At 37.2% G+C, this 22,282-nt stretch overlaps 1 protein-coding gene across 3 annotated transcripts in view; it reads right to left on the reverse strand.

The window, feature by feature from the left end:
* Positions 1-19,537, reverse strand: part of LOC135214801 (cleavage stimulation factor subunit 2-like) — a 32,957-nt gene extending 13,420 nt beyond the window's left edge. For 2 of the 3 annotated variants that reach the window (XM_064249167.1, XM_064249166.1), the window contains exons 1-7: positions 19,367-19,537; positions 15,174-15,252; positions 14,708-14,877; positions 13,933-14,150; positions 12,954-13,257; positions 10,892-11,051; positions 5,540-5,572 (exon numbers count right to left, since the gene is read on the reverse strand). In XM_064249167.1, the coding sequence (XP_064105237.1) occupies positions 5,540-5,572; positions 10,892-11,051; positions 12,954-13,257; positions 13,933-14,150; positions 14,708-14,877; positions 15,174-15,252; positions 19,367-19,415 (1,013 nt within the window). In that variant the 5' untranslated portion in view covers positions 19,416-19,537. The remainder of the gene's footprint in view (positions 1-5,539; positions 5,573-10,891; positions 11,052-12,953; positions 13,258-13,932; positions 14,151-14,707; positions 14,878-15,173; positions 15,253-19,366) is intronic. The other variant, XM_064249168.1, reaches the window with a different exon arrangement.
* Positions 19,538-22,282: the final 2,745 nt, after the last annotated feature.

Consider the following 22,282-nt stretch of genomic DNA (forward strand, 5'->3'; position numbering starts at 1 on the left):
TACATAAAGGATTTTCAATGAGAAAACAGGTCACAAAAGTGAGGTTACTGGTTAATACATGCGAGTCCAAAAGGTCATGCATAGTGAGATTACATTCTTCTTGTTTGTTAGACATAAATTCTGTCATCCTGGCAACATTCGGGACACAATTATGACCATACACTTGATTCATGGGGTTGTGATTAAACAACCTTATACATATTTGGTGCAAGCTTTAACTGTTGCATGCAAACAAAGGCAACTATTCAAAATTCACAGTACTTTCAATGGTATGTATACCAGCATCAGCAATGAAGTGATGGTAAGCTACCCCTGTGAGAAAGGGAAAGACCTTTGCATCACTAACTCTGACACATAAAAGGCAGAACACATTACTGTAACGACAAAATCCTTGTTTTGAGAAAACTGAAGTTAAAATGAATTAACTCCTAAATACTTGTTTTGAGAAAATTGATGCTGGATACTTGAGCGCTCATAACGTTTGGTACTTATATCTGTGCCACAATGGCTACATTCATCCCTTTCTGCTCTTTCCATAAATACCAAATTTGCAAAAATTGCATTTTCAGAGTTAATGCTTTCCGCCTTTTTATGGAAGAACTGCAGCACACCTTTTTTTCTTCCAGGTAAGTGCAACTCCTGGGATCAAGAAGTGATGACTATTAAATATGCTAGGAGTTTGTAGTTAGCACAATCAAATTGTCCAAAAACCTTTGTTCCCTTATCATTAAGTTTACTAAGACCTGAACAGCATATTGCAACGGGAGGAGATCCAAATTTCCACAAATACTGAATTGAGCATGATGAGCTGAGTGTATGTACTATAAAACTACTGGAGGAGTCTACTACGGAAACCACAAAGCTGTCTTGGAATAACTCCACTCTTGTCTGAATAGTACAATATTACTACCTTTACTCTGTCTACCTGGAGATCACAGTAAACTTAACACGAATATAAAAAATTGCAGCTAAAACACGATGATAGAAAATTGCAGCTATGAACCAATCAATGGGATTCAATTTCAACTTATATCTGGAGGTCAACCAAATCATCAAGCTACCAGCTACAATGAATATCCTCCAAACAGGTCTGAATTGTATTACAACCAAAGCTATCAGCTTGGCAAATATATATGGGAATCATGAAGAGGCCTTAGCATGCCTGAAAATGGTAAATAATACATGCCATCATAAACCTCTGGCAGTTATGCCACAATATCAGATCACAGTATTTCAAGATTCCACCAACAACTGCTGAAATAATAGACTAAATCATAAGAATACATTCTCATCTCATGTACATCTACAGCCTTAATTCACAATGTCAGGCAAGCTATTATATACTGTCCTAAACACATCGACAAGGTAATAACTTTCAACGTGGCACTTATCATAACCACAGAAGACTACCATTCTGCATAGGTAGACAATTACCCTGAAGCCTTCTGAAAGTCTTGAAACAAAAACTTGGGACCTAACTGGCAATTTCAACTGCAGCTTAAGTTCTGCTAAAAACCTTACAAATCTCAAGGACAATAGGCTGGTCTAAATGTTTAAAATCTAACACCAAGAAGTTTTCTGAACTTCATATTTTTCTTAAATTATCACTCACTGCAAGTGCAAGAACTTCAATAGGAGCATTACCAGATCCCTATATCTATGTTGACCACATGGTAATGGGAGAAGCTTGGATCTTCTAGGGTTACATTTTCCTTCTCTGCTGCTCCAAATCAAATGTCTCATACACGCCTTCAGGGATAAATGCTAATGTTCATGCCCATCACCCATACAAGTATAAAATACAAGGCATAAACACCATCTACAAGACACCTACAGCCACACTCTAATACAAGTAAAGGGTCCTGATCTGGACTCTGTACAATTGGTCAAATGAATGTTCTCAACTGCTCTCTTTCAGAACCCTTGTGAAGAGTGCCAGCTATTTGCTAGCTTACCTAAATAGCCATTACCCACCCACCTTCATTGTAACCCTGAGCTCCCTCTACTTTGTCAGAGCCTTCAGCAGTTCAAGGTAAATAAGTTAAAAGCTTCTTTGCTGGGATCAGTGCCTGTTCTCCTATATGTATTTATTCAATATACTACATACTAATCCTTGCAAACTGGCTACACCTAACAAATTCTCTCTTTTTCCCACTGCCATGCAAAGAGTACGTATTGTAAAACAACACTCCCTACTTTATACACCGCTGCTGCTCTCCAAATCCAAATTAAAAGAGCATTGATGGGGGAAGGCAAAGGCCTCAACCATTTTCGTATGCAGTATCCTAAAAAATCTCCTAAGTTTCTTTACACCCCTGTTTGACATGACAACAAAACAGTACTCAACTAGTACTATCATCTCATTCATTCTTGCCCCCAATGAGGGAATTGCTCCTCATAAATACTTCCACTTTCATAAGGCCCTGATGTAATGATGCAAAGTACAAAATTACAAAATATACTACAGGGGTTAGTCAAACTTACTCTTTATCTACAATAAAACCCAGAAAAATACATAAAACAACCTATAATCACCTAATGTGACCAACATGAAGAGCACTTATCAGCTAACCCCACACATCTCATCTTGATGCAAAATAACAAGGAAAAATTCTGAAACTAGCCATAAATGAACATCCTGAGAAAAATATACAGGTAATGACTTGCCCAGAGACACAATACCCTCAACAATAAGCTCAGCCTTGGCATCACTAGCCTTCTTAGGGGCCATGATGACTTCCATACAGTATAATTTTCAATGTAGGTAATAACAAAAAACACAAGTTTAGCAGAGATGTGTACTTTGTTTGTTTTTACGGTGCTTTTACATTGCATGGAACCAGTGGTTATTCAGCAACAGGACCAACGGCTTTACATGACTTCCGAACCACGTCAAGAGTGAACTTCTATCACCAGAAATACACATCTTTCACTCCTCAATGGAATGGCCGAGAATCGAACCTGCGACCGTCGAGGTGGGACGCTAATAGCATACCAACCACAGTGCTGAGGAGCATGTACTTAGTGAGATCTATGCATAGATTGAACCTTTCTGTTTCAGCTTGGAACTACACAAACAAGACGCACTTAATCACATGCATGTTCTACCTGGTTGTCTTTGTCTTTCAACCAAGCAAACATCTGTTATTGGAGCAGATTTTTTCCTAGACAAAACACCTTTGGTCCAAATTGTCCATTATATGTGACATCCAGTAACTAAGGTATGACTGTAATGGCAATCTTGCAGACTGCTGTTTTTGACATCACTGCAGACACAAAACCTGACAAGTGATTGATGGGTACCTAGGTACCTGAGGTGCATACCTCCAAGCTACTACTGATCTGTCTGTTAAGCAAAAGAATATGTCTAGGAGCATTAAAAAATCACAAATGTGGGAATAGTATGTACATAACCGTTCAAACTGAAACATATTTTTCAAATACTGTAACTTTCCTAAAGGTCTGGCCAAAATAAACAACACATAAACCTCAAAAAAAGATGACACAAGTCTGAATAAAGAATTGAAAATCTGACTGACAGAAAATAAATTCTTACACAGAGTAAAATTAAGGCATTCACCTTTACAGGGGTAGCTCACTTTACGCGACAAACAATGATACCAAACTCATACTTTTGCCAAATACCTCAAACTTGGGCAGATAAAACCACTAAAATAAAAACATTATTTAGCCTTTTTACAAAAGTTTAACCATACTAAATTTATGCTACTCCATGCATAAAATAAATTCAAATCAGCTCTTGATTGCCACTGTTCAAATCTTTGCCAAATCAAATGTCAGTTTTTTTAGGATTAATTTCATGTTCTAAAAAATAAATTTTCAATACTTTTTCAAGCAAAGTCGTTTTACTTGTACTTATGCCTTAATGCTACACCAGGGCGAACTAACTGAAAATTTAAAAGTTCTAAACAGTGTGCAAATGAGTATAATTAGGAAACATAAGATTTCCTTGAAATGCCACAGTTTCAACATTTCAACAGTCAAATTCTCTTAATTTATGTTTCTGCCAGTGAAATGAAAATGTGTATTATTCAGAAGCCATAAAAATAAGCTACACCCAGGAAGAAAGATTACTCTTGGGATGTAACTGGAGATCCATGAGAGACTGGCAATAGTACATGCCCATACCTCAAAATTCCAAAATTCTGTAGAATACCTAAGTTTATCAGTAAAATTTTATGAGGTCTTTAATTCACAAATCAATCAAAAAAATTTCATTATGAAAATAGAACTGGTTGGTGAAAAGAGGGTGCTAACATCCAAGCATTCCATGCAATTTCAGCCTGAATTACCAACTAACCCCAGCCTTCATGCACTTTCTATCTAAATTCCCATCTGGTCCACTTCTTCAACTATGTCCTTATCCATAATTACTCTAGGCCTTCCTACTTGCTACTTCCATACCTACTACTTTTCTGACACTACTACTTCTTTTCCCCTTCTCTTCAAAAACCTACACAATTCCAATCTATAACATTTCACTCTAATTTCAAGTCTCTGAACCCCACATCTCTCAGCAATTTCTCGTGAGCAATTTGACTTCCCTGATGCACAGCACCTTTCTAGGCAGTGTAGCTTAAGTAAAATAAAGACACACTAGGCACTATAGATACATATTGCATACTTCCAAATTTCTTATATCTCATCTTCTGGTCTCTCTGTCTGTGACGGGCAAACCAAAAACAAATGCATAGATAGGATCCTTTTAATTTTTATCAGCATTTTATTCATTCCGTCAACTTGAATAAATTCTTCACTAAAAATTTCCACTTCACTGCTAATACTCAATGTTCTTTATCTTAAAACTGTGAATAAAACTGGAAGACTTCTCTTCCTCCTACAAACCCTACTGCCTTCCTACCTTTTCCTACAATTATTCCTGCATTCACTGTCCTCACCTTCAGTTATCTACCTTCCCTGCAATATTTCATTTATTCCTAAAATTCAATATAAATCACCTGCCTGTTTAAAAGCTGAAGACTAGGTCATTTCATTAGTAGCAATATCAAAACCTATTCACTTGAGGAGCTCTTATCCTAAGGATTCTGTTTGAATAAAATTCTAATTAGTTAAAAGAACACTGAAAACAACCAAATTCTGCTAATAGAAATTAACAGAACACTAGTCAACAAGGGCCACTCAACACACACACACACACGTATCCCATTTACCAGGAATTTTCAAGGAATAAGAGAATTTGACTGAAAGTAACATCACGGGTCACCACTGGTGGCAAAGCCTCACCTAATGACCTCTTCACCCATCAAACAGATCTATTCAGCATCCTGTTCATCTACCCTGACAAGGAATTAAGGCAGAAGTACAAATAGTGGGTTTGTAATTTATATGGACATTTCTAGAGCTGAACCAGATGTAATTTAAGTCTTAAAATTGCAATCACTTTCATGTCACCTTTACTCTTCATCATCAAAAACTACAAAGAAAAAACCATTACTATCTTTAGCTTTAGCATTACAAAGGATAGATTATATGTCTGATTCTATCTAGGATACCCTACCTATTACCACCTTCAGACTCCTTACACTGTCGGCTTGAATGTGGAAAAAAAAAGGATGGAGAAGTACTGTGTAACACAATGCAAAACTTAATCATGTATGTTCTACCAAGACTGTCCAAAGACAATATACTAGTAGATAGTGGTTTTACACATAATTTTCAAGCAATGTTCTTTTCATGAGTTATGAAATTCTGAGTAACTACAGATTATGATGGCACTACAGTAACCAATACCGCAAAACAGTGCCCTTGGAAATGCTACTGCCGCCATTTTTTTTACATGTTCATAAAAACAAATTTGATAACTTAAGCCATTATTCTTTTCCAAAGACTAATAAGCTATGGTAGACCCTACTCAACTTTGGCAGATGATCAAACTTAACCATTACTCATACTATGGACAGTTTATTTAACTATCATTTCAGAAATAAAGAGACATGTTCACACATAATTAACTACCAAATTTGCCCAACGCAAATTTTTTAGTACATAAATACATCCATCAATCATATACTGACTTTGTGATCTCTAAATATTTCAGTCTAACTGACAGCATGCGTGAGCCAACTTGAACTACATGTTCACAGCAGTCTGTCTCATTTTTCTTGTGCCTGAAGGGCCTCTCATTTACTCAGGCACTTATTGTCTCCAGTTCAGAGACGAGATGAAGCAGTTACCTGCCCAGAAACTATTTTACATCAACATCAACAGGGGGTTTGTCTCTCAAAATTCTGGAGGCAGGGAAAAGGTAATTGCAGGGCCATGGGTAGTAGATGTGGCATAAGTAGGTTACTAGCTCCCCTTTCTTGAGACAAGCCCACTGTTACACTGTAACTGATAAATGACAAAATGAAGTGAGATAAGAGTTTGCTCAATCTTTAGTTGCCTGTTGGTACCAGATATGACATGAGGTTGGTGCCCAATCATCACTTTAATTTGTTTAATGAGTTCTTAAAGTAGATTCCTTTCAGGATAAAGGCAGTGGAATTAACAAGGGAGTTCATCAGAAAGGGGAATTTCCTGGCATCCTGGGACTTACAAAATGCCTACTTTCATAGACAGAAATATCCACACTGAAAAAGTACCTTCACTTCACACAAAAAAACCGAAAGACATTTCAGTTCAATTCCATGTAACAGCCTAGCAACAACGCTTCAGGTCTCCCCCTAGACTCTGAAACTAGTATCAGTCTAAGTCCACCAGTCTAGCATTTGAATATGGATATATCTGGATAGAGACCAGGTTTTGGCCAAGACTACTAGAGCAGAGAACAACCTGAATCATCTTTGAAAGTCTTGTTAAATTCTGGGCCTGCATATAAAGAGGAAAATTCAGAAAGTACCATCTGCAAGGGCAATGTATCTGAAATGGAGATGAACCTTAAGACAGCAATAGCTTGCCTTTCAGCAGACAGCATCAGGAGATTGCTCTTAAGTACGTATCCAGAAGTTCCAGCACCAATCTAGTCTTCTAGCCAAATTGTGACAGTCCTTTGTATTTGTTTGCTGGAAAACTTCTGCATAACCACTTCAGAATGAAGTCCCTGCATCTGCAACTCTCGAAATGTTGGTCGGATCTGGCTCTTACAGATGCTAATCCTTTAATAGCCTCGGGGAGGTGGTTCTGTTGGATCTGCAATGGTGAAGGACACAGGACACCTGGAAGTAGTCATCCCTCTGGTTCCTCACACCAAAAGAAGTCCCCTGTTCAAAGGCATACCTCAGTCATCCAGCAACAGGAACTTGACCAGAGGCAGCCATAAAGCAGCACATCACCTACTTGAATTGAAAACATTGTTCTTAGCTCTCCTGGTGATTGCTGCAACTGTAGAGAACAAGGTTGTCATAGGTGATAGAAGACAACTCCATCAAGGTAGCCAATCTCAGCGGCTAAGGAGGAACAAGATAGTATAAACCTCTGGGTTACCTAAAGGTGGAAATCTTTCTGTGGGCAGAGATCTGTAGTGTTGAAATCATTAAAAAGCTTGTACTACCTTAAGAATGGTCAAACCTCCATTGGCATCTGTAGGGGCATACTTCTGATTAACCTATTCACAATGTGACTGTACCACAAGTTTCCTGTTCACTGCTCACTTCAGCTAGACCCAGAAACCTAAAAACAGAAATCATGCTACAAGCACAAAACAGCCGGGATGTTTTACCTTCCCTGAATTTGGCCTAGGAAGGCAAGTGTTAGCCAATATCGGGCCTTTCAAGTACATGACAATGATGATACTAATTACACTGCTCGTATTCGTATTCGCCATCCGCTGATTTCCAAACCAAAACACTGACCACTAATGTTAGTATTTTATAATACAATAATATGAGAATACATACTATATTATTGGATACAGTGAAGCAGTGTATAACTTTAAGAGATTCATGGAAAAGATGCATATTTACTTTTTCTTCTTTGCTTATCTTAAATTTCTTCACTACACCATCTAGTACGTAGCAGCGGCATCTCAAGCTCATACCTCAATTTTTTGCTCATGCAACAGAGCAAAAAATCGACCGAGTGACGACTCGTACCTTGGAAAACTCGTACATTAATTCACTCACGGGTCAAGGTACCACTGTATTCCAAAATGGGCTACCATAATCTTGCTGGGATTGCATCTAAAGAAACAGATACACAATACTGTTAATGCTCAGTTGCAATCTTGGAGCATTCAACAAACCAGCTGCAAAATTTCCCCCATACCTTAGACATGTTTGGCTTTACGCTAAATCTCCTTAGAACTGTTGCTTGAATACTAATTTCTTGAACACTGTTGCCAGTAAACAATGTCTTCAGTTCAGCTTTCAGTAACTCCATTCACATGTTAGTTGGACTAGTTGTTAATACTGTTCCTCATTCTTCAAAGTATAGTACTTCACTTCATTAATATTTTTCAGTGCTATGGTTTTGAAAAGAGAATGGTAGCTTCAAAGAAGTTCTCTTTTCCATATACTAAAACTAATGTCACTTGGTAGACACAGTGGCAGGCACTAAAATGATCCACTATCATTTTGTTGTATTTTCTTCCAACTTTACTACTATATGAAGATAAGGAAGAAGATGCACATCTCATTCCTTGTTTTTCATTTCTTCCAGTTATTCTTTCATTTGTTATACAGTGGACCCGCCGTATTCGCGTTCTCTGGATTCGCGGACTCGCACATTCGCGGATTTCTCTCAGGAACATTTCCCCGCATTATTCGCGGAAAATTTGCACATTCGCGGTATTTTTCTATGAGAAATATCCACTAATTCCTGGTTTTTTTATCAATTTCATCATAAAATGCACTTTTTGTGATAAAACTATTAAAAAACCAAGTAAGAACATTTTTAGTGGGTTTTTCTTCAGTTTTAACCAACAAAATAGGCTGTTTTTAGCCTTTTTATAGGGGTTCCAACTATTCGCGGGTTCTAATTATTCACGGGGGGGCTCTGGTACGCATCCCCCGCGAATACGGGGGGGGATCACTGTACATCTACTCTAGTAGTAATGCCCTTAATCTCAACACTGTCCCTGTCCATTCCTCAACACCAATAACAAGGAAAAAACAAGACATCACAATCTCTTCTATGGGAACTCAAGATTTTCTCATGTTATTGACCTGAAGATCTCCACAAGAAGGAACGATGAGGTCATCTGTAAAGCCAATAATGAGGTCATCTGTAAAGCCAAACTAAATGGCTGTAGTGGTATTCAATCAATTGCCAGACACCCCAAAAACTTCTAGTTCACTGCTGAACCTTGTACTCTGCAGCTTCCTGCATGCACCACCATTGTTCTAGTCTGATTAAGCAATCAACAGAGTGGCCTTTTTAAGTTACTCATGTTCATGCCTGATTTGTCATTAATTAACACGATCACCAATTTGAACACTCAGCAAATAAAGTGCTGACTGTTATCTCCTTTCTGTTCTACCAATCAGACCCCAACTCCTCCTCAATGCCACAGTACTATAACTGACCTTGCTTCACTGCCTATAACATTTTCCATGGTAGCTGCTACCTGCTTAACTACTCTCCAATCACTTCAAAGCACAATCATAACTACTCTCATAAGCTCCATCTTTCTTGTTTATCTTTCTCCAATTCGGTTGCCTTATCCTCTTCCTCTGTTCTTCAATGTGACCATGAAGTAGCTCTGTCAAGTCCAGAGCTACTTTTGGTTAATGAATTTCTACAGCCAAATCCCCTAATAGTGCATTTGGATTCTGGGTCCACATCAAAGGTCATCATAAAGTGAGCAGGTTCTTGGATACCTCTGTTACTGAGCTGAGATTAAAGGCTTATCTTTTCTAATTTACAACTTACAGCTTGACTTCAAAGAGCCTTGGGGTCTGCTGATCCAAATTATTACCAGATTTAGTTCTTCTTTTAACAGTATCATCTGAGAAAGAAAGTCTGGTCTACATAAGAAAAGAATGGATAACTGCTCATACTTATATTCCAGCTGATTTCAGCCTAATAAAATAAAAACTTCCCAGTATTGTAGGTCCTTCTCATTTTGTAATATTCCCACACAACAGTGGGTCAACACTTGCACTTTGTACAAGTTCCACCCAAGAGCAATAGTAAATTCTGGAAAGAAAGATCAGATATGGTACTCATAACATACTTCTCAGCAATAGCCTACTTCAGTCAGGTCTGAGGGTATACTTCAGTCAGGTCTTAGGGTATGTTGGAAAAGTAAATAAAAATAGTAAAAATCATGAAAATAAATTTTTTTAAAGAGAGCTACTACCTTGCAGAAAAAAATACACAATACAATACATAGCTATAAAAAGTATACTATGTACTAAATCATGTACGTATATACTGAACACAGAACAAAAAATCAGTAGATAATGGCCACAACAATACCATTGTAATATTCACACAAACACCTCTAATCTCACAATAAAACCAGAATAAAACATACTTCCATCATATTTGAAGAGTTCCTGTACATCCCTAATACACTGTAATATACAAAATAAACCTAATACTCTGCAGAAAATGGAAAGATGAAGAAAGGATGAAAAAGAATGTAGAGAAATTATAAAAACTGAACTTAACCTGACCCTGACACTAATTGTTCACTTTGCAAACAAACCTATAAGTGAAAAGAGCAGCAGTATAAATGAAGGACCTCCACTTTTGGGAGGTCTCACCAAGCAATAACTACTTCTTAAATTTTGTTAAATTTTAGTACTCAGTTAATCTATGTTTACCAGGCACTGAGGAATCACAAGATACTTATTTATTGCACAAATATATGAATCATAAAAAGGGATGAAGACTAAAATCTAATTCAAGTATCAATCTCACAGAGAACTAAAATTAAAAACAAGAATTGGCAAATAACGACACTTACCTGTTCTCAAAGTCATGAGGTGGCCCACCAAAGTTTTCATGGGGATGTGGGGGAGGAGGACCACCCATTCCAGGAGGTGCTAGTCTCATGTCCTGATCATTGCCTTGGGGAGGTGGACCCCGTGGAGGTACATTCATTTGCCGCATATCAAAGTCACCAGCTTAAAACAAAATATCTTATTTAATATCTGTAATATGTAAATCAATTTCTAAGGTTTACAACATAGTCTGGCATATAATAAGACTGCAACCTGTCATACTAACATAAAAAAAAATGAGTTTCATTGAGAAGGGACTAAAAATGAAGATATAGCTATGTAGAGTGTCATGTTCATTAGCATGGTTTGTAAGCTCTGAATAATATAATGCTTCATGAATCATATTAAAATTCAAATTCAAAACCAAGTCATTTGCCCACATCTATATCAAATACTGTGACATATTCTCTATACAATCTCTTTTCCAACATACCAGTATTTGTTGGATATAACAAAGGCAGTCCCGTGGGGGTTCCGTTCTCGGCCGGGGTGCTGATAAGCAAAAACCCGCATTAACCGAAAGTTGGCGATTTATGGTGCCAAGTTTCAGTTAATGGAGCCTCTGTTAGGTATGCTATGACGCCACAACTTTATTGTGGGCACCTTATGGCGCCAATAACCAAAACTTGGCCCATTATGGCACCATACATTGCCAATTTTATGGCACTAGACATATGCCATAAAACCAGATCACCATTAAATGAGTCCGCCAATAACTGGGAACTGCCTGTACGTATTTCTTTATTTCATCTAAATTGCAACACTTAAACTGAGTATATGACTAAATGATGAATCAATTGTGGTGGATTAAATTTGTAAGGGCATACTTGTAATGGCCTTCAGAATCTGTTAGCCCTAAGTAGGCAGGAGTGTGAAGAATCTCCAGGAGGATAAAAATAAGGCAACATATTAGATGTGAGCAATACAAATTTGAGAAAAATGGTTGGAAAAACCAGGAATATTATAGCAAAAATGAAAAAAAATCAGGACATTCTCTGTATTTTGGATGCAAGGTTTTAAGAAGCTGCCACAAAATCAATCAGTTGTGATAACAGATACATATAAATTCTATACATGAACACGGAATGCAATATATTGAAAAGCTCCTAAATGAAAAAAATGAACACAAACAAGAGGATGTTGTCATAACACAGAAGAGGGGCCAATAGCAAACACGATAGCTCACAAGGTTAAAAGAGCCCTTGGGATGATGAAGAATGTAAGAAAACCTGACATCATGGATCATCTTCTTCCCACAAAGGAAATGAAGAGATATTATGATGTGCATATTTCACATGAATAACACAATCAGAACATATGAAAATACTGGGAAAGTTGTTATATAAAAAAAACAGAAGCTGCCTTTGTACTCAAGCAATGTCAAGAAGTACAATGCCATATATTTGACAATTTTGAAAAGGGCAACTCAGAGAGTACCAAAACAAATAGTTGAAAATGCATAATGAAGTTGTAAGATGGACAGCTATGTGAAGGGGAACCTAAAGGACACAGCAAAGAACTGTTAATACTGCATATCTTTTGCTGTATACAGCACACTTGAAGCAACTCCCCTAAAGGACAAGAGAGGAGGTGCTAAGCTAATTGAGAAGAAGCCAGTTTATCACTAAGATAAACCTCACACTTAAAGTCGATTTCAAAGAGAAATCAGAAGAATAAAAACTGCAAAACCACTACCTTAGTTTCACTCAGTTTTACATAAAACTGCAGATTTCGCTCACCATCCAAAAGACAAAATCAACATTGGCACACAAGTCTCTGAACATCTTAAACACAATATGTCGACAAACACATTCAATAATATTTTGGTTGAAGGCTAGAAAAATAAATGAATGAATATATCATCTTTACATAACCCTATCCCACAAATACTTAATTAGCACTTCATTAGAATATCAATTCTTCCAAATAATTAAAGTAATGCAAAGCCATGTGCTAACAAGTATAGTATATTAAAAAGGAAAATTAAAAAATACTAAAAACATTACTATATGAAGATTTACCCACCTGGGAAGGATGGGCCTCGTGGCTGTGGTGGTCCTGGTGGTGGACCCTGGAAACCGCCATGTCCGCCAGAAACAGGAGGAGGAAAACGTGTGGGTAAGTTTGTTGGTGGGGGAGGACCACCAGGGGGCATTGGAGGTCCAGGAGGTCCAGGAGGTCCCGGTGGAGGACCGGGAGGTCCTCCATTCATTGTTGGAGCCATAGAAGTAGGTGGTGGTCCTGAAGGTGGCAACAATGGCTCAACAATTTCTCGTCCTCCATGAAGTATTTGAACAGCTGTCTTTGGATCAATAATCCGCATTACAACCTAATCAGAAAAACAAACGAATCAGAACTCATTTGTTTGTCAGAGCAGGTATGCTAAAAGATACTTACATACATTGTGCAGCATATAAAAAAATCCAATTTTAATTGAAGAACTATTAATTTTTTATAATGAAATGCCCAAGCTTTCTCTTTTCAAGTAACATTCTGAATAACAAAGCCATTTACACATCTTATATGCTATTGAGAAAGACTTGCAATGAAATATAATCATGCATAATTAACACCACCTTGCTTTCCACTTACTGGCTTTGCATGAAACTACCATCTACATTGACACCCATTTTCCCCTTTAATGACAAGACAGTTGCAGAATCACTTCAATTACAAAATCAGACTATTAACAGGTCAAAACTTGGTTTTGTTAACAATAATTTGGAAACATGCTAAGCTATGAAATGAATGATTCCCAAAGCAATCTACTCTGTACCCTCTATCTTAGTAAATATTTCGCCTCTCTTGCGTTAATTCTTGTATTTTTGAATTCCAGTGCTGTATTGTAGAACACATTCAAGCTTGTCCACAGTATTTAAAACATTAGAAGAAATAAATGTGGTTAGATTCCTAAGTAGCCTGAACAAGCCACTTACTTAGACATGAATAACACTTAATAAAATTAAGTTTCAGAGTGGTAGCATTAAAGCATCCACTGACAAACCTGAGCCTGAAGTAATGCATATGCTAACTGTGGATTATTCATGAGCATTGTGCGAGCTTCGGTAGGATTATTACGGACACATAATTTCATCTGCCTCATTAATTCAAACATCTGTTCCGGAGGCAAAGAAGCAACTGCATTACTGATAGCTTCTGGTGCCTTACTTGGTTCCACTTCAGGGCCATATGGTGACTCCACAACAGGACCCATCATCAAACCTAGAAGATAATTTTTTCAAAATAATATAGAAAAACGAATAACTTGGAAAGAGAGAAAGTAAATATATACACAAAAAATATTAAATATTCTCTAAGGTACTAAACTGGAATACAGTGGACCTTCCGTATTTGCGGATTTCTCTCTGGAACATTTTCCCCCATTATTCGCGGAAAATTCACCTATTCACAGTATTTTTCTATGAGAAGTATCCACAAATTCCTGTTGTTTTTTTTTATCAATTTCATCATAAAGTGCACTTTTTGTGATAAAACTATTAAAAATAACCAGGTATAAAAAATTTTAGTGGGTTTCTCTTCAGTTCAAACAAACAAAATAGGAGGCTTTAAGCATTTATATATGGGGTTCCAAATATTTGGGGGGGGGGGGGGGGGGGGTCAGGCACGCATCCCCCGCAAATATGGGGGGACCACTGTAATCACATGATATGATCAGCATAATAGGATCCCCAAAATAGGTTTCTTATATACTCACTGCTTCAGACAAAAATATTCATATAAAAAGAAAGGCAATGCGCAATAGCGCACAAATAACCTACTTTGCATTTCCATTCTTGACTTCTCAGTACAAGCATTATCTACACGTAACGGTCGTCCTCCAATTTCATAACTATTCAAGTTACGCATTGCAGAAAGAGCAGTCTCTTGATCTTTATATTCACAGAACCCATAACCTTTTGGCTTGCCAGATTCACGATCATACATAAGCCTGAAAGAAAATTGGCCTTTAAAAGAAAATTTCTGTATACTTTTCAGCTCTCAAAGACTTCCCTGGTACTAAGGTCAAGCAATACTGTGCTTTAATATAAAGAAGAAGCATTATCACAATGAAGAGTTATGAGACATTAACAATCTCATTTGAGATTTTTTAAGAAAATTCAATGAGAACTCAGAAATGCCATTGACTGCATTGTCAAAAAGATTAAGACAAGCCACAGATGCCTTTTAATACACATACTGTATAATATACAGTAAAGCATAACAAATCAACAACCATAAACTTACTTGAATGAAAGGACAGGGCCAACTTGGCTGAAAATATCCTTGAGCTTTTCCTCTGTTGCTTCATAAGGAATGTTCCCCACTGGAAAAAAAATTTAAACTGAAGATTACCATAGCCATACATGAATAAAAAATGCTATACTACTCTTGTAATCCACAAATATAACATCTTAAGGTCAATAACCTAAAATCCTCATATCAGACAACCACTGAGAGTCTACACACAGATAATAAAAACTCTATGCTTTTCTTTTGGCATGCATTCACCAACTCCAAAGGAGTCAACAGATGTCTTTTCTTATTCAACATCTTTGTGGACTGAAACAAAGTCTCCATTTAATTTATGCCAAATCTTTGTAGCTCTACTCAATAATTCATCTTACTTATGAAGTTTGTAATGCTCTAAGTTCCAACAATTTTTCTCATACTGGAGCAATATCTCTCAAATCACACTCCAAGCAGATATAGGGAACTCTCACACATGAAACATTTTGGTATGAGCATTCTTGCCTATATAATTGATTTCCCAAAACAAGAACAACAACTACATATAGTCATCGATGCTGAGATATAATAAGTTAAACAGTGGTGTACATTACACTGATTTGTTACAGACAAAAAGTTAATTTTGTATAATACAATTATCTCAAAAGTACATAGCCAAAAAAGTTAATACTTTATTAAATACTGTAATTATCAAAACGTACACCCAAAAAACATATGAAATCATTATAGAATTCCACTATCATTCTTCTCATTTTTACAACAATGAAAAATTTAAGACAGATAGCAACAAAGCAAGGAATTTTGTGTACGGTACTATCAAAAACTAAAATTTTTCAAAATATGATCTCATCTTAACAGATTTCTATACTTACCAGCTACATTATTATGCTAATTTGCTAAGCTACCATATTAAATGTGTAACACTATCAGATGAATGTGACAATGCTTAAAATAACTGTTATTTTTCATAAGCAAACAAACCAGAGCTTTGTGTGTAGTAGCATCCTCCAGCATGAACTGAAAACAGTCGTTGAACTTTGTAAAAAGAGGAACACCCCTCACTCACCTACTATCACCAAGCACTTTTTCCTTTGGACTAAGGAACAAAGCAGGGGGGTTGAAATGGAAGCTTTAATAAAAGGCTATGGTTTGTATAACTATGAACAATAAAAGTTACATAAATCTTAACATTTGTTCCGAGAGGAATACAAAACATCAACTTGGGTAGGAGACTCGCTCATTAAATCAAAAATCATCTCCATCAACAAGTTGGATGTTGTAATTGCCTGGAATAATCATGACCCTGGTTCCATGAGCAAGGAAGGGAAAAAATGACATGAAGCCCCCTACTTAATCTGACATAAGGATGCCTGAGTGGTACCTGAGTGGTAAGATCTCATGCCAGAGAGAGTACAGTCTTATTCAAGGAAGGAACATTTTGGAAACCATGTAATATCCCAGAAAGGATACATACTATATGTTCCAGCTACATCTGACTAACAAAGAGTGATGGGTTCAGATTATAGCTCTATCAATATGCCACCACTTGTTATAGATGAAGTTCTAAGACTGGAAGGTCAACTGTGTAATTGCCTATATCTCAGTCTAATCCAGAAGACACTTGTCCTTCTTTCCTGCTCTGCTAGGCAAGTAAAAAAGTAAGACAAGAAAGGCCAGTTACTCTACATTCGTAACCCTGACTTACTCTAAGCTAAGTACTAAGATGAGATACTTTTCTGTCCAAACAAAACTGAATGCCTACACTGTTTGCCAGGTAGCCACACAAGTCCCAAAAACAAGGAATCCAGAGGTTTCTGGGTGATTTCCCTAAGACAATCTGGTGAAGGTCATCTAACATTTCAAGACAGCTATCCTCATTACTTGAAAAACCTTAAAGTTTCTTCAGAGGGCTCAGGATAGTTCGATGCCCCTCGCTTTGTTTGTTTGTTTGTTTGTATGGTGTTTTTACATTGCATGGAACCAGTGGTTATTCAGCAACGGGACCAACGGCTTTATGTGACTTCCGAACCACGTCGAGTGTGAACTTCTATCACCAGAAATACACATCTCTCACTCCTCAATGGAATGCCCGAGAATCAAACTCGCGGCCACTGAGGTGGTACGCCAACACCATACCGACCACGTCACTGAGGCGCTTGCCCCTAACTTTGTAGGCTTCCATAAGGACTACCCAACTAAGCTTGAGAAGCCACTCCACTATTCAGGGATGTGAGACCACTCTGTCACCAACATGACTCTGGTAGCGAAGCTTTCTGCTACTACATTCCTCCTTCCTGAAAAGTACCTGGCTAACCATCACCACATCTGTCTCTTTTTTTTTCTTTTTCTTTATTTTATGAAAAAACAATTAAAAATAAGTACTATCAACAATTAAACAAAATAAAATACTCAACAGGTAGCCTAGCAGTGTGAGAAGCACAATGCCTGTACTAGGTGACAGCTGAAGAAACGGTGCTTGGTGATGACAGGTGAGTGAGAGAAATGCCCCTACTCATCCCCTTTACTACTGGTTAACCTACCTTGTTACCAGGTTCAACAACCATATCCAGCTCACAATGAAGAATACTCCTACATAAATTTCAGTTTGTATTCCTAGGCAAACAAACTGGAAACATGCTTGGAGTGTCCACAGAAGCCTAGGTGGAAACCTAATATAGGATTTTTTAGTTAACTTTCCAGCATCAAAATGTAAAGGTTGAATATGAATGAAACAAAACAGGCTGAAGCCATTAAGATGACCTGTTTGAGTAGCATATGTAGTGTATGAAGAACTGAAAAGTGAGAGACATGGAGACAGATGCTGAAATGGTAAGTTAGAGTAAGTGAAAGGATGGATTGTAATATGAAACAGTTTGCTCGTATGAAATGAATGAACAATAATAAGTTGGGGAAATGAGGTAAATTCACAAACGTTTAGGAGGGAAGAGAGGAAAACCTAGAAAATGCAGGACAGATGGTATGAATGAGGTATTGGAAAGGGAGGGCCTAAATATTCAAGAGTGCATGGAAGATATGTGCTGATAACCCTTCTGTGTAGGATTTTCAAGCTGCTAATGTTGTGGGTTCATCCATGAATCAACAATTACAATTTGAAGCAGGCAAAGTCTACTGCCCAAAACTGAAACATCTACCCAGACGCACCAAAAATTAACAGTCAAAACTTATATTACTGGCTAACATTAGGCCACAAAGGTTTACCATGAACAATAGGCAAATAAAGTAAATTGCATAATTTATAACAATCACATTTAGGTTAGGGTCGGTTTAGCTTGTGACAAATTAGGGTCAACTGAATGGGCAATTTGTTTGTTTGTTTGTATGGTGTTTTTATGTTGCATGGAACCAGTGGTTATTCAGCAACAGGACCAAAGGCTTTACGTGACTTCCGAACAACGTCAAGAGTGAACTACACCTCTCACACCTCAATGGAATGCACAAGTATCGGACTCACGACCACGGAGGTGGTACGCCAACACCATATCAACAGCGCCGCTGAAGTGCTATGGGCTGTTTGTGCAAACATTAAAAAAAAAATTGTATACCTAGTACTAGGCTACCTAAATTACATAGGCTAAGCTAGATAGGCTAGAAGGAATTATTTACAAGTTAACATCCTGATGATTCCAATTCCTTCACACCCAAATTGGTTTGGTTAAGTGTACACATTAGGAATGACAAAACCAGTAGTAATCCAACCTGAAGGATCTACCTACGACATTGGGATGTCGAACTCGGAGATATTTGTACCTAGGTACTACTAGGTAGGTATTGCTTTCAAAATTAACCAAAATTAAGCCTATTGGACTTATGCTCTAGGTTCAGTTTCTCAGTAATGTGATGTAATTGAAATAACTGTAGTTGTACGAGTGTGCAAAAGTTTATTTTAGCAGAGTGGCTTCGGGTCGCGTCACGTTGGGCTGTTCTAAGCGTGAAATAGCATAGGCCTGTCATAACCGTTAGGCTGCACAGTCACAGTTTTAATTGTGAAATTTCATTCATTTTGCCAGCAATGTGTGACCAACTACCTCTCCCCATACACCGAAGCGAATTTAGGTTCATGTGACCTTCCACAGCCTCCGAAAGACAGCCCAGGTTAATACAGCAACATGTCTCACGCCTAACGAAATTTATTAATATACATAGCTAAAACAAATCTCTCTTCAACAAACCAAAAACTGAACGTAGAGATTTCTCTACAACGGCGCTTGTCTCGCTCATTTTGACGGGTTGAAAACGATACCGGTTCTAGAAATACTGGACAGACAAATCTAATTGCCAGGCATTTCTCTCGTCGCTTCCCCTATCTTCGGCCTACAGGTCTTCAGTTCTAGCCCAAACAAACCGATGGGTGCGTTCGCTTCCGTTTTGAACTATATTACCCTATACATAATGTATAGTTGTCATTAAAATGTACTATTTATTGTGTTTTGTACATTTGGCGTATATTCTAACGTATGTAAAAGTCTCCATCTGAAATGTGTCAAAAAACAATGAGGTGATATTCTACAGACTCATTATCGGTTTGAACTATATTATCCTATATATGATGTATTTGTCATTAAAACGTACTATATTTGAGTACTTTCATCCATTTTATGTAATTTCTAATGTGGATATTAGAATCCATCAGGAAATTGTTAGAGTAATAAAGCGATATTCTAAAACTCAGTATACAAAACGCAACCGCGAGTCCTGCGTATTCTTGATAACGTACACCATTCGTTTACTAACCATTCCTGTTATAAATCAGTTAAAATACTGCGCTTACTCAGCTATTTCCAAGTTTAGGATGTGAAAACTAAGTATACATTTCATTCTGACGGGATCAAACTTATATAATGGTCGTCTAGAAGATATGTGTTAAACACATTTGGCAAGCTTTCTATTTTCTTTCTCCAGGCTCCAGCCCTATTCTTCTTTAAGAGCAAATAGAATAAGAGAGAATATTTAGAGTGGAATATATTTACCCCTTAAGAACGTACTTAGTAAGCGCATATCACCATTAGAGCACAAATTTGGCAGTGCATTTTTATCATTCCAGGTATAAATTTTATTAAAATAAACGGAAACACATTATCAGAGCACCATGAAATGGTAAATATATCGTTAAAATTATTAAAGGGTCATTAACGAAACACGCCGAGGCATTAATAGTTATTTCTAGGACTCTCCCATTATTTTCTTAATTATTCATGTCTGCGAAGCTGTCACTATAATAGCTAACTATTAATCGCAGTTACCTACAAGGGCCTGAAATTCGAATGCTGAAGTTCATTGAAATATTCCTCATGGAAGGCGGCCAAACCATTTTCTAGAAATGGTCAACACAGATATATTATTATTTGAAAAAAGAAGAATTCTTCTTTTTTATTGCTTTTTTATATGAAGGGGAAATTTAAGTTTTGTAATCTCATATCCTGTTGTTCTGTGCTGAAAATGTGAGTACTTTAATTGTTGTTCAGATTGTTGTGGCCTTGGTCCCTTCTTTGCATCAAGTATTCTTAGTTCGTTTCTTTCTCTCTTTCCCTAATTTTTTGTGGCCAAAGAACTGAAAATAAGGCTTTGATTTCTGTAAACGTTCTATAACTTGGTCTCCATGGCCAGTGTTATGGTTTAGAATAAGTCTTATTTAGAAGACACCAAACAAATAGCAGAGCCATTTGGTGCCTCTCAAAAATTATTGTTCTGATTACAAGCCCAGGAGGATCAACCTAGTAGTATAATCTCATCAATATTTTACTACCATTCTATTGCTAACTTTTGTCTTATTCTCACATCAGTTTTTTGGCGGGTCGGGGTGTGGTTTGGTGATTCACAAGGTCCCTCGAGAACTAGACTGGCAGAATTGATCTGGTAAAGCTCGATCCTCAACTGATTTTAGAAGGCTGGTTAAATACCAGCGTTACCCTTCACAAGTAGTTTTTGTAGTTCAGGAATTAGTGTTATGGGAAAGTGCATTTAAAGTAATGTACCTTTGCTGCTACAAAATATGTAGAGTAGTACAGGTCGTAAATGATAATCTATTACTGATACTGTGTAGGTAGCATCATCTAATCATCTGAAGTGAGAAAATTTCGGAGGTAAAAGTTCAAATTTAGACAGAATGAACATGACAGAAAGGAAAAGCTCCAAGACTCCTCTACAGAACCTTTGCATTAAACTCACACACACACACAAGACGATTTTGCTCGAAGTTGATCAGAAATCACTTATTTCCAGATTTCTTTCACGTGCCTAGAGTTGTTTTCTATTTAATTTACTTCAGTTAATTTATATTATTATTATTATTATTATTATTATTATTATTATTTTCTTTCTTTCTTCTTTTTTTCTATTTTATTATTTTTTTTTTGTGCGCTCTATCACAGTCCTGCCAATTTGAACTGGGTGGTATTTTGGTTATTATTATTAGTTATTATTGAAAAAGAAACCCACAAATTCAATTTGTAACTTGTTTACTTCTAAAGTATTTACATTTAGTTTACTCCACACTCGAGTACTTTCAGCCCTTCTGTGGCCCATTCTCAAGAGATGTTTGGGATGTTAGCCTGGGTCAAGGCCCAGCAGTCTTCTGGAACTTCTTCTCGTTGTGCTGTCATTTATGCGATGGCTGTTCTGGTTTTCTGAGAGTTGCCAATCCCCTCTTGTCGCTCTGATATCCCTGAGCTGATGGTCAATGGGATTTACCCTTGTGGTAAGGGTGTGGTCACCGAAAGTCTGTTGGGCAGGAAACCTAATCTCCAGGTCAGCAGGGTCAATCTTAGCTTCTTTTAATATCAAAGCTCAGGCTTATGGGATCTTCTGAGGTAAAACCTTTGTTTCCTTCAATTACTTTAATCTCTCTGATAAGTGCACCTTCTACTACCCTCCTGTGACTAATTTTGTTGCTTTTGTATATAAGCCTACTGGTTTTTGAAATCCATTCTATGGTCATTTTCCCAACAATGTCTAGCTATAGCACTCCCTGAGAGTTAAGCTGTACTGCCCTTCTATGTTCTTGGACTCTAGTCCTTATTCCCCTACCTGATTCCCCCACATATCTGTCTCCACAATTATTGCAATTGATTATGTATACCCCCGCTACA

This window comes from Macrobrachium nipponense, chromosome 46 (assembly GCF_015104395.2).
Source record: "Macrobrachium nipponense isolate FS-2020 chromosome 46, ASM1510439v2, whole genome shotgun sequence".
NCBI classification, from domain to species: domain Eukaryota; kingdom Metazoa; phylum Arthropoda; class Malacostraca; order Decapoda; family Palaemonidae; genus Macrobrachium; species Macrobrachium nipponense.